The sequence below is a fragment of the Dendrobates tinctorius genome, unplaced genomic scaffold (genome assembly GCF_039654945.1).
Source record: "Dendrobates tinctorius isolate UK_male_01 unplaced genomic scaffold, ASM3965494v1 ptg000004l, whole genome shotgun sequence".
Classification (NCBI taxonomy): Eukaryota; Metazoa; Chordata; class Amphibia; order Anura; family Dendrobatidae; genus Dendrobates; species Dendrobates tinctorius.
This window is the reverse complement of record NW_027361672.1, coordinates 27,030,002-27,043,656: the sequence shown is the minus strand read 5'-3', so window position 1 is coordinate 27,043,656 and position 13,655 is coordinate 27,030,002. Positions and strand designations below refer to the sequence as shown.

The 13,655-nt window shown below is 42.2% G+C and overlaps 1 protein-coding gene across 2 annotated transcripts in view; it reads left to right on the top strand.

Annotated features, from left to right (window-relative positions):
* ZNF407 (zinc finger protein 407) overlaps positions 1–13,258 on the top strand; it is a 740,003-nt gene extending 726,745 nt beyond the window's left edge. For both annotated transcript variants that reach the window (XM_073566596.1, XM_073566602.1), the window contains exon 9: positions 11,670–13,258. In XM_073566596.1, the coding sequence (XP_073422697.1) occupies positions 11,670–12,958 (1,289 nt within the window). In that variant the 3' untranslated portion in view covers positions 12,959–13,258. The remainder of the gene's footprint in view (positions 1–11,669) is intronic.
* The last annotated feature ends 397 nt before the right edge of the window (positions 13,259–13,655 follow it).

Below are 13,655 nucleotides of genomic sequence, written 5' to 3'. Positions count from 1 at the left end.
AAGTTCCCATAATGCAATGAGCCACTGTTGTGGCTGTGATTGGCTGCTGAAATGATGTCATCATGATGCGCGGTCAGTGTGGGCCTGCCGGGGGTCTGTACGGGCCTGCTGGGGGTCTGTGCCGACTGCCGGGGGTCTGTGCCCACTGCCAGCGGTCTGTACGGGCCTGCCGGGGGTCTGTGCCGGCTGCCGGGGGTCTGTACGGGCCTGCCGAGGGTCTGTGCCAGCTGCCGGCGGTCAGTACGGGCCTGCCGGGGGTCTGTGCCGCTGCCTGCGGTCTGTACGGGCCTGCCGGGGGTCTATGTGTGTGTGTGTGTGCCGGCATCGTCCGATGGGACTACAAGTCCCATCGGGCGATGCCTGCTACAATGACAGTGATTGACAAATTAGCCAATGATGGGACAGTAGTAGTCCCATCATCCGGTTAATGTGTTGAATGTAAAAAAAAAAAACATACATACAACATACATACTACATACATACTTCATATATACTACATTCATACAACATACATACATACTACATATATACTACATTCATACAGCATACATACATACTACATATATACTACATATATACTACATTGATACAGCATACATATATACTACATTCATACAACATACATACTACATACATACTTCATATATACTACATTCATACAGCATACATACATACTACATACATACTACATACACTCACTGGCCACTTTATTAGGTACACCTGTCCAACTGTGTGTTAAGACTTAATTTCTAATCAGCCAATCACATGGCGGCAACTCAGTGCATTTAGGCATGTAGACATGGTCAAGACAATCTCCTGCAGTTCAAACCGAGCATCAGTATGGGGAAGAAAGGTGATTTGAGTGCCTTTGAACGTGGCATGATTGTTGGTGCCAGAAGGGCTGGTCTGAGAATTTCAGAAACTGCTGATCTACTGGGATTTTCACGCACAACCATCTCTAGGGTTTACAGAGAATGGTCCGAAAAAGAAAAAAAAAACAGTGAGCGGCAGTTCTGTGGCCGGAAATGCCTTGTTGATGCCAGAGGTCAGAGGAGAATGGGCAGACTGGTTCGAGCTGATAGAAAGGCAACAGTGACTCAAATTGCCACCCGTTACAACCAAGGTAGGCAGAAGAGCATCTCTGAACGCACAGTGCGTCGAACTTTGAGGCAGATGGGCTACAGCAGCAGAAGACCACACTGGGTACCACTCCTCTCAGCTAAGAACAGGAAACTGAGGCTACAATTTGCACAAGCTCATCGAAATTGGACAGTAGAAGATTGGAAAAACGTTGCCTGGTCTGATGAGTCTCGATTTCTGCTGCGACATTCGGATGGTAGGGTCAGAATTTGGCGTAAACAACATGAAAGCATGGATCCATCCTGCCTTGTATCAACGGTTCAGGCTGGTGGTGGTGGTGTCATGGTGTGGGGAATTTTTTCTTGGCACTCTTTGGGCCCCTTGGTACCAATTGAGCATCGTTGCAACGCCACAGCCTACCTGAGTATTGTTGCTGACCATGTCCATCCCTTTATGACCACAATGTACCCAACATCTGATGGCTACTTTCAGCAGGATAATGCGCCATGTCATAAAGCTCGAATCATCTCAGATTGGTTTCTTGAACATGACAATGAGTTCACTGTACTCAAATGGCCTCCTCAGTCACCAGATCTCAATCCAATAGAGCATCTTTGGGATGAGGTGGAACGGGAGATTCGCATCAGGGATGTGCAGCCGACAAATCTGCGCCAACTGTGTGATGCCATCATGTCAATATGGTCCAAAATCTCTGAGGAATGCTTCCAGCACCTTGTTGAATCTCTGCCACAAAGAATTGAGGCAGTTCTGAAGGCAAAAGGGGGTCCAACCCCTTACTAGCATGGTGTACCTAATAAAGTGGCCAGTGAGTGTATATACTACATTCATACAGCATACATACATACATACATACATACATAAAACATGTTAAGTACAAAAATACCCCAAACACTGGGAAATATAATCAAAGGCTCAACTCACTGAAAGTGTAATAGCAACAAAATCTCATAAATGAACTATTAAGCATAACAAGAGATCAAGATAGAGTTTTTCAAGCTAAATAATTTATTTAGAATAATAGACAGAGCATAAATGCTAAATGCAAGTTACAGCAGACATAATGCCGCTGTCAAACCTGCCGCCCCTACGCCTCCTGAGGAAGCTGCGGCGTAACGCGCGTAGGGGCGGCAGGTTTGACAGCGGCATTCACATTACATGTAAGTGTTACTTTATAATGCAGCCCTTGTATTCCACTTTGGATTTTGTACAGGCAGTCTTTACTCTGTTTACACTTATCGCCTATTAGGCTTATTGGTACAAGGCACTTATGCACTTTATATTCAGTATCCTACCCTGGGCACTTATTGTATGTAACACCCTATTTGGGTATACATATTATGTAAATAGGGAGTTTGCTGTTTACTATGTAATCTATTTGTGAGGAAAAAACTGCATGTTTTGTACAGAAAAAATCTTTATAAACTGTCAAGGTGCTGGTTTAATTATATTGTGTTTATGTCTGCTGTAACTTGCATTTATGCTCTGTCTATTATTCTAAATAAATTATTTAGCTTGAAAAACTCCATTTTGATCTCTTGTTATGCTTAATAGCTCATTTATGAGATTTTATTGCTAATACATAAAACATGCTACAGATATACTACATACATACTACATATATACTACATTCATACAGCATACATATATACTACATTCATACATACTGCATACATACTGCATACATACTTCATATATACTACATTCATACAGCATACAAACATACTACATACATACTACATATATACAACATTCATACAACATACATACTACATACATACTTCATATATACTACATTCATACAGCATACATACTACATACATACATACAACATACATAAACATGCTACAGATATACTACATACATACTACATACAATACATTCATACAATACATACATATAGCCATACAGTACATATAACATAGAGTGCATACTCACCATTACTTGTCACATTGTTCCCCGAAGCCAGTGTCATCTGTGAAAAAAATATGAAAAAAACAAACCACCAAATACTCCCTGTTCCGCAGAAATCCATGAGTGTCCCACGATGATCTCCCGTGGAGAATAGCAGCATCAGCTGATGCGACCGTTCTCTAGGGGCTCCAGGAATCCAATGACGGGAGGTAGGTATCCTTCCACACTGTATTCCTCCGCCACTGTAAAAAAAATAGTCCCTAGTCTCACTTTATGGCAAAAGCTGCGTGGGAACTTTCTCACACAGCAATGCCAAAAGTGAGACTAGGGACTATTTTTTTTACAGTGGCGGAGGAATACAGTGCGGAAGGATACCTACCTCCCGTCATTGGATTCCTGGAACCCCTAGAGAACGATCGCATCAGCTGATGCTGCTGTTCTCCACAGGAGATCGTCGTGGGACACTCGTGGATTTCTGCGGAACAGGGAGTATTTGGTGGTTTGTTTTCATATTTTTTTCACAGATGACACTGGCTTCGGGGAACAATGTGACAAGTAATGGTGAGTATGTACTCTGTTATATGTACTGTATGTAGTATGTATGTAGTATGTATGTAGTATATCTGTTGCATGTTTTATGTATGTAGTATGTTGTATGAATGTAGTATATATGTAGTATGTATGTATGCTGTATAAATGTAGTATATATGTAGTATGTATGTAGTATGCATGTATGTATGTTGTATGAATGTTGTATATATGTAGTATGTATGAATGTTGTATATATGTAGTATGTATGTATGCTGTATGAGTGTAGTATATATGTAGTATGTATGTATGCTGTATAAATGTAGTATGTATGTATGTTTTATGAATGTAGTATGTATGTTGTATATATGTAGTATGTATGTAGTATGTATATATGTATTTTTTTTTTTACATTCAACACATTAGCTGGATGATGGGACTACTACTGTCCCATCATTGGCTAATGTGTCAATCACTGTCATTGTAGCAGGCATCGCCCGATGGGACTTGTAGTCCCATCGGACGATGCCTGCACACACACACACCCCAGGCAGGCCCGTACAGATTGCCGCCAGCCGGCACAGATCGCCGCCAGCCGGCACAGACCCCCGGCAGACCCGTACAAACCCCCGGCACAGACCCCCGGCAGGCCCGTACAGACCCCCGGCAGCCGGCACAGACCCCCAGCAGGCCATAGAGACCGCCAGCAGCCCGCACAGACCCCCTGGCAGCCAGCACAGACCCCCGGCAGGCCCGTACAGACCCCCGGCAGCCGGCACAGACCCCCCGGCAGGCCCGTACAGACCGCCGGCAGCCAGCACAGACCCCCCGAGAGGCCCGCACAGAGCCCGCACACACAGACACGTACAGTGTCCGCCCACACTCTTCCCCCCTCCCGAACTGGATGTACAAGGAAAGAAAGGTTTTTTTTAAAATCCGATATTTCTGTCCCATTGACTTGAATGGGACTTCCGGTATCGGAATCGGCGATACCCGATACTTCTTGTGTATCGGACCGATCCAATCCGATATTTCTGGATATCGGATGGTATCGCTCAACACTAGTGTTCATACCTTTGTTATTTGTAATCAGCTATTAAGTAGTCATAGGGTATCCGTTTCTAGAGAGTAGCACCAAAATTATGATCATTGTGTTCTAGTTATGAATTGTAACCAATTGGAATTGTAATCAGCCCCTCGATCGATCCATATTCAAGATAAAGATGTCTCCTCTTAGATATCATTGCTGCAGACATGTCTTTGCTGTAAAATAAAAGGAGAAGCAAATTTTACCATTTCACTTTTTAGCTCATTCTGACAGGTTAAAACTTTACCGTGTTATTTAGATAATAATTTTAGGTATTTAGTGATCATAGGGACTGATACTGGGCAGCAAAACCTCACTAAATGTTGACATTTCAGTATACAGATAAAGCCATTCTTGCCTTTGGTCAAACATATCCCAAGGTGTGTGGCTGAAGATGGTCAGATTTGAAAAACACAAACTGATTTTGTGTCACTCTGTCATAAGATGCTATGCTATGTGTCTGTGCATGGCCACCCAGTGATTGTGATGTGAACGGCATCCTGTTGAAGATTTAGATCCCATGTGATTTGTGGTGTAGTGACCACTGTGTCCGCTAGGGGGCGCTGTGTGTGGGTGTCCCAGGACAGGCATATAAGCATTTCCAGTGTCCTGATAGGAGTAGGATGCTGAATGATCGTAATGTATCTCAAGGTGGGTGGTCTTGAGATGAAGGCTTGCTCATGTGCTGATCAGCAGAGCTGGTCTTTCGTTCCAATGTGTCAGTGGAGAACCCTTCAGGTGATTGATGAGACGGGCGGGATCAATTATCTACAAACCCACCTAGGGGTGTGTTTAAGAATGCCATAGTAAAGTGTATATAAGTGTGTGAAGGACCTGTGATGAGGTCATAGCCATGTGACCCGGTGGGCGTGGCTACGGACCATAAAAGGTGGCCAGGGTATGTCACATGGAGTGAATGCTTGGACCCGGTTGGTCCATTTTGGAAGGTCTCGTCTGGGAGATGGGACTCCTTTCCTGACAGCACGTGAATGCTGTGTTTAATGGCTGCAAGTGTCTGACAGTTCCCAGGGAGAGGCAATGAACGTCTGCAGTGAGCTGAAGCAGCCATGAGGTAACCCTGACGGGGTGAGAACTGTGAGGCTAGAAAGCCTGCACAATGGACATTGTACAACCTGTGTGAGTACAGGCTTAACAGAGTGGAGCTCTGTCATGGACGCTATGCTGTTGATATTAACTTTCTGTGGCTGTTTATGGTTTATGATGCCTGAATAAACCGCATGAACTGATCATGTTTTATGGAAAACCCGTGCCAGATCTGGTTATTTGGCTGCCTAGCGTGTGTCCCCAACACATATAACAAGCGCTACCTTACAGATTATATTGTATTAAACTTGTTTTAAGTGAAGTTGGAGTCTTTATTGTAATTAAGAAACTATCAGGTTCAGCACATCTGTATTCTAAATGTGTCCGGCCTAAGTGTACAAGTCTGCAGTCATTCTATGTGACTGTAGACTTTTGAATCTTCATACTGGGTGTGCTGTGAAGATTCTCCGGTGCTGGTAGTGGGCGCCTGACCAGTATATGATTTGCATACATACAGTTGCATGATGACTAGACGTGTGGACATGTCTAGTCAGAATGTGGCTGGAAGTATGCAAATTGCATACTTGCAGTCACATGAATGCTCACTCCCTGCTCTGACACTGGAGAATCCTCACAGTGCACAGTGTGAGCATTCACAAGTTTGCAGTCACATAAAGTGACAGCAGATTTGTACCCTGGGGCCTGACAACCCCCATAATAAAGGGTTTGTCCAGGGTTAGAATTCATGGCTGCTTTCTTCTGCCCAGAACCGCACCATACCTACTGAAAGCTGTTATTGTAAAACCACACAACTAATGGGCAAAAGTGGCATTCTGTTAAGAAAAAAAACTCACTTTTTTTTTTTTTTAATCCTGTTTGACCAATTTATTGTCAGCATTATGTGGTCCAGTGAAGCTCTCAATTGCAACTGGAATCATTTCACGTAAATTACTTTTTTCTTATGGTAATGTAGTATGGAAAAAGTAAGGGACTTCCTCTTAATGTCACAAAGATGGAAGCACATAATTCCATCAATACATGCAAAACATGATTTAAAAATATTTAAAAAAAAAATTAAATTGAATCCATCACAAAATTGTATCGTTGTCGCTACTGATCAATTAAGAAACCATTCCCAAGGCATCCACCTGTTTTGGTTTTATACGCCAGACTACTAAATGGGGAACCATGGTTTATCGAACTAGGGGTCATGGCAGTGTGCATTCCACTTCTCTGGTGGACAATCGGCATCACATATGGTCATCTAAGACTTATGTGCAGCTGCTCAACCATTGCAATCCTAATCATGAGACATCTTTAGCAAGACAGAGGTTTGACTAACTGAATTTTTGGCGCTGCTAATGACAAGGCACAGAGTACTTTATTAGTATTGCTGTAGAGTCCATGGTAAATTGTATGCACTGCCTACAGCTTGATTACCATGATTTCAGTAAGAGGATCATCCGTTATTTGCTACGTCGGTTACGTTTAGTGAATTAGTTGAGTAGCTGCTGTAAATTCTGAAATTCTACAGTGTCATAGAAAGTTTTATCCTTCATAATTGACCCATGGATTAACCTATTTGATGTCATATACTTTTATAATTGTACATTTATAAGGACTGAACGTACATTAATACCTCAAAACATTTGAAAAGAACCCTACATAAATACTCAAAAGGATTCATAATTTCTATTATCTGTAAGTAAATTTTCTCGACAAGAAGTCATACACCTGCCATTCAAGATCATTTTTAGGTTCTGTTTTGTCTATTGTTGCCATTGTTACAATGGCAGTATTCTAAGGGTTAACTCTATGGCTTTACTTCCTTTAAAATGATCCTTTCCTTAACTTCACATTAATTCATTAAGGTTGAAATGGAGAATTCTTCAGTGGGCAAATCCTTTACAGTATGATTGAGGCTGTTATACTTTATAGGAGCAATTTTTCAAAGCAACACTGACAGCACTTGCAGTTATTAAATTGCTGAATCAAAAGATGGACCTGCAATCACATTTATGAACTGTGATGGAATAGCAAGGGCTCCACGAAGCCGAGGTTAAAGTGTTGGAGTAGTTAAACTCCATCACAGCCCTCCGTGACAGCAGTATTTACCCATGTAGTGCAGTTTGCCTGACGGCAACCTAACTCATCTGTGGATTTCGATACACACAGTGCGCGGTTCAGAACAGGAGAATGATTAAAGCTGGAAAGTAAAAAAAATTCACATTTTAGAAATCTCGTCCTCCGAAATCCGGTATTACACTATATTTGAAAGTATATTGTACATAATATAGATGTCGTACACAACATCTGTAGTCAGGAGGGCAGTAAAGTTTTTACATTCATGTAACCATTGAATATTTGGGAGATAACTTATATTTCTTAAAGACACCATATACCCAAGGGGACTAAACTTTAAATCTCCTTTCACATCCTTGATTCCCTTTATATATTGTACATATGTATTATGAACTGTTGTATAAGCTGTGTGATGGGTGAGCATTTTTACCAATTCATGTGTTTAATACTGTAAGTGTAGAGGTGTGCTTTAATTATAGGGCTTGAAGTGGATAATGGCAGCATCCCTACTGGTCTAGTGTGGTAAGGGGTTAATGCCACTCTCTATGTTGTTTAGGATTGTGAAAAGATAAAACTGGAATCACTTGTGATCTAGGATAGTGAAGGGTTTAAGTCATCATACCTGGTCATCTAAGGTAGCTAGGGAATCTGGCAGCAGGTTTTCACACCCCATGCTCTGTTACTCCATCTTTCTACTCTATCCCCTGCTGCTTTCTCCTCCATGACTGGTAGCTGTTTTGCTTGACATAACACAACATAGAGGCTATCAGACAAGCAGGAATACTGCGGGTAATAGAGCTGGAGTGACAAAGGTTTCAGATCTAAAGCCTCATTTGCATATCAGCTTAAATGCAGATTTCAAAATAACAAAGGAACAGACTGGCCATGTAAAGGTACTGCTGAACTGGTTTTGAAATCAGTTACATGCACGTATAAATAGTTTTTAGGGGGTAAATCCTAATGACGGATTCCATTTAAGACTGTCCTTTCTTATAATCTAATGCAGTGAAGGGGTTAATGCCGACATTCCTGGTGGTCAAGGGTAACAAAACTGATAAGTCCAGCAACTCTAGTAGTCTAGAGTAGCGAAGGTGTTATCCACTTGGTGTGAATACATCCTTTAGTAAATATTATCATAACCTCAGTTTTTCTCGCAAGACGTTCTAAAGAACAGTGTCCATCTTCACCCTCTTTTTCTTCCCTTCACCCCTCTGTCTATAGAAACATGTCTATAAACATTACAATATGTAATGGCCACAAGCAGCACTCCGCAGCTCTCATATTCCTCTGTCTGACCATTTGGCACATTCCCCTTTCCTTTTTGCAATATTTCTCCACTCTTCCAAGCTCCAGAATGAGACTCATATTGCTAGTGGAAAGTACTGATATCATAGCGCGTGCCTCTGCAGTGCAAGCCCTGCCAAAAATTAATTCAACAGCATTGTGCCAGATTCATTGTATAATATTACCTAGAAACTCTTTAACGCTTTGAAAATGTTCATTTTCGTCCTCCCTTTCCCATGACAGCCACTGATAGAGCCCGCTGGCCAAAAATACAGAACAGAATAACTGTTTATAGCATCTGCTTTGACCCCTGTATCTGTTACAAGTTCTAGGACTTGCACTTCGCACTACTGTAGACTTGTGATCTCTCCGGTGTGGTAGAAAATGTTTTTAAATGCCATAAACAGTGATATTCTGTATATGTTCGAAAAGCCGTACAGAAAAGGCGTATTGCTTCCGTATGATTTATTTTTACCTCTTCTGGGCTAAATCATTGCTACCATTTTTTTTTACTGGCAGTGTTCACAGTTGATATCAAGGAGGCATAAAGGGATAACTGAAATATGCGGGTTTTTTGTATCCACATCTGACTCTGGCTAGAACTGCACCTAAAGCTGTATGTGTGATTGCTACCTTACAAGTGTTGTCTCAAGTCCTTAAATTGGTAATATTGCAAAGTATTTGTAAAAACTAGAAACTTTCCAATTACTAAAATATTCTGTGTTCTCAAGAATAAAGGAATTGTTAGTTTTACAGTGTACAGCTTAGGTTACTGGCCACCCAGCAGTCTTGAGTGGTTGGTTACCTAAGCATTATCATGCAGCGCTTGCAAGGCTCTAGGCTTTAGAGCAGTGGTCCCCAACCTTTCTGACCTTGAGAGCCACATTCAACTTAGAGAGAGGGTCGCGAGCCACATTCAGCACTGAGAGATGGTTGCGAGCCACATCCAGCTCCCGCCCCCCTCAAAGTAGTGTCAACCAAAGCCCCCATTATAGGCAAAATCATAACCAAAGCTTTTCCACATAAATCACTTCAAAGAAATACACTGAGATCCAGGGGTTGTTCCCACAATACTCCCATTCAGTATTTTCCCATAAAGGACTCCCAACACACTGTCACATCCAGCTTCAAGAACCTCCTCTAACAGGTAGTATCATCCTTCAACATACCATACCTAAATCATCTCTAAACCCCAAGACAGTGTATGTGCATCCAGATCTGCTCTTCTGTGCAGGGCTACTCACAAAATTCACCATTTTGAGATGTTCTCTTCGTACCTGTTTGCTAGACCTGGAGCTAATGCACCAAGTTGGCAGACAGTCACGAGCCACAATCCATGGTACCGCGAGCCACATGTGGCTCCCGAGCTACGGGTTGGGGACCCATGCTTTAGAGCCTTGTCACACCACTCTGAAGCTTGCCAGGCCACTGAATCTAACCAGCGTTACTGCCTCTGCGCTACTCCTTTGCTGCAGTGGCAAAGATGCCTCTGCAAGCAGCAATCGAGAGTGCATAGCTTGCAATATTAGTGCCATTAGTGCCACCGTGCTGCTGGTCTGAATTGTCAATCTTCACGAGAACATTTTTCCTGGCAATCAGGATGTCAAGGAGCAGTGCACTCTTGAAGATTGAACATGTTAACACCCCTTCAAAGCTGCTGTTGGATATGCTGTTTTTGGTACACTCTTTTGAAGATTTTCTCTAGAAATATTTGTATTTCTTTCATACATTTCCAAATTGCATCTGCATAGAGGAAGAGGACTAAATCTCTAGCACCACCTATTGGGAGTAGCAATCCTAAAAGTCAATATCGACCCTTTAGCAAGCCTTGCAACATGACCAGAGAAGTATTGCAAGGCTTCAAAGCCTCCTCACATTTTCATGCCAAGCATGGCATGTCACTCTCCACAAGGAGAAACGTTACCCCTATCATACATTTACCACATGATGCAGAAACCTCACAATTCATTAACAGAATTCAGTCACTGAAATTTTTGCAACAAATAATCTCTATACCTTTCCTGACATTTGGACAGACACTAGTCTCTGACAACAACAAAAAAAGCTGCATCAAAAATCACACTCTATTTGAGGAGATGGGTAATGGTTAATCATAAATATCAAATGGTTGATTCCAGTTTTTACAGCATTTTGGTTAAAGGCAGCAAAATCTTCCCATTTTCTTCATCTAATCCCAGTTTTCGCTTAAAAATTTGTTATTAAAAGCAGCCATAAAATTGCAGTGTGTTCTCAACAGTTTTGACCATCAACACTGAGCCCAGTGATGTAGCTGCAATGGTCACATGTAATGTAGTTGTAACGCCACAGTAGTAGTAGTTGTCTGTCAGCAAAAACTGAGGGCAGGGTGGGTGAATGATGGTCAGTGGGTTATTGTTAACCTTGAAAAGCCTGAGAAGTAAAACAAAAATAAATTATTGATAACACGCTTGAAATTTCATGGAGAGATCAGTACAAATAGGAAACTGTAAGAGAACAGAAACATGTTTTGCTCTAGCTATTGTCAATTATTTCCACCACAGACCATTGTCTACTATTCTGTTACTGGTTACTAATAATTGTGCATCAATGCTCTTTTATTACTCCTTTAGTAATTTATACTTTCTCTTTTTAGGTATTGTTTCAAAATCATTTGAATGTCGTTTAAAGGGACAAGGCGCAAACTTTGTAGAAACTGATAGCCCATTCACTGCAGCTACATCTGCCGAACCTTCTCCCTTGAAAGAACATGTCCGAGCCACTAGAAATGTCTCGCAGTCTCCTGAACAAGTTCAGCAAGTCATTATCATTCAAGGATTTTCTGATGAATATGAGGGTAATTTCTCCATTGACACTTCTGTGGAGGAAACTGCAGCCGCCACCCTGCAGACCTTGGCCATGGCTGGTCAGGTGGCAAGAGTTGTGCACATAACAGAAGATGGTCAAGTTATAGCAACGGATCAGACTGCTCACATGGGAGACATCATTCCAGGTGAAATCCTTAGTGAGCAGTTGCGGGACGGAACAACACAAGTTGTTGTGGTTGAAGGCCCAATGGAAGAAACAGATGTTGCAGAATCTGTTGCTATAGAGACTTTAACCGACTCTGATGGTAACGTGATGCAGCAAGTGATGGCACAGAGTATTTTAGATGCATCACAAGCTGTACACACATCTGATTCCTCTTCTGCTCTAGATGCTTTACTTTGTGCTGTAACAGAGATTGGTAATGTTGCAAATGGAGAGAGACAGCACACTCTGGAAAGTCAAGCAGTTGAAGAGTCATTGGTGGGGATGGCAAATGATCAGGGGTGTGTGGAGTCAAATACTGAAGAAATCCAGGTATATCATGAAGTGCATGAAGATCAGCAAGAAGTTGAACAAATAGGAGTTGTTCAACAAGTCATGCATTCTTCTGGATTTTCCGCTTCCCATGAATCCGCTTTCAAAAACATGGTCCAGGGGGTCTTACAGTTCACAGTATGTGATTCTGCTGCGGCCGATCAGCTGATCCAAGAAGGAGTCACCCAAGTCATTGTAAATGATGAAGGCACAGTTCACATGGTTTCCACAGAAGGTCCTCATATAATAATGCACAACACTGAAAGCCATACTCTTAGTATACCCGATCAGCAAATGCGTTTAGTTGAGTGTGAAGATGGAGAAATCTCACAGATTATTGTCACTGAAGAATTAGCCAGAGCCATGGCTCAGAATGGTAATGACAGTTATCAAGAAGGTACCACACATTATATTGTAACTGAACTACCCCAAGAAGACAAAGCATCCAACATGTATTCACATACAGTCATTGAAACCAGTGAAAATAGCGGCATTCTTCATACTGAAACCATTATGGACACACAGATGTCTGAGGAAGACGCCTCCCATGACATAAACAGCATGGTTGTCTATACGGAGTGATCCCCAAACCACCATGTAAGACCTGGAAGCTCTGAGTGATTATATTGTGTGACATGTTTTTCCCCTATCTGTTATTACAAACAATGTTATTAATCCACACATTAAAGCAAAACATTCAGAAAAAGCTATTCGAAAGGGAAAAATTAGTTACATGAAGTCCTTATAAAAAGCAAACTCACTAGCTGGAAGATAATCCAATAATAAGTAATTACATTGTATAGCGGTGTTATATTGCTGCCAGGGGCTGCTCTATTGGGTTTTCCATTATTATTCCTAAAATGAGGTAACAAGTGTACACTGGCGCTTCCTGGTCTGTACGCTATGGATAATAGGGGATTACCTGCTGCTGGTATATACTGGGTCTGTGCTTACCCAGAAATGCAAAGAAAATAAATGAATAAATGGAAGAAATACCTGCGCAAGTGGAGTTGTCCAGAATATGAATCGGACCACAGTCCTGCCTTACTGGTAGCGATGTAGCGAGCACACCGGGATAAACTGTGTGCGGTGGTGGACGTGCCACAGCGGTGTGATTTGGAGATGTGACGCTAAAGAAAAGTCGCCCCAATAGGCGATGTGGTCGGGTAATCTCCAAAGCTAACAGCCGCTGGAGATGAGTGGCGGCGCGCTCCGGCCGAGAGGCGCCGCCAGTATACAGCAGCTGTGGCGTGGAGGGGAGGCGGGGAGGCGAGGCTGG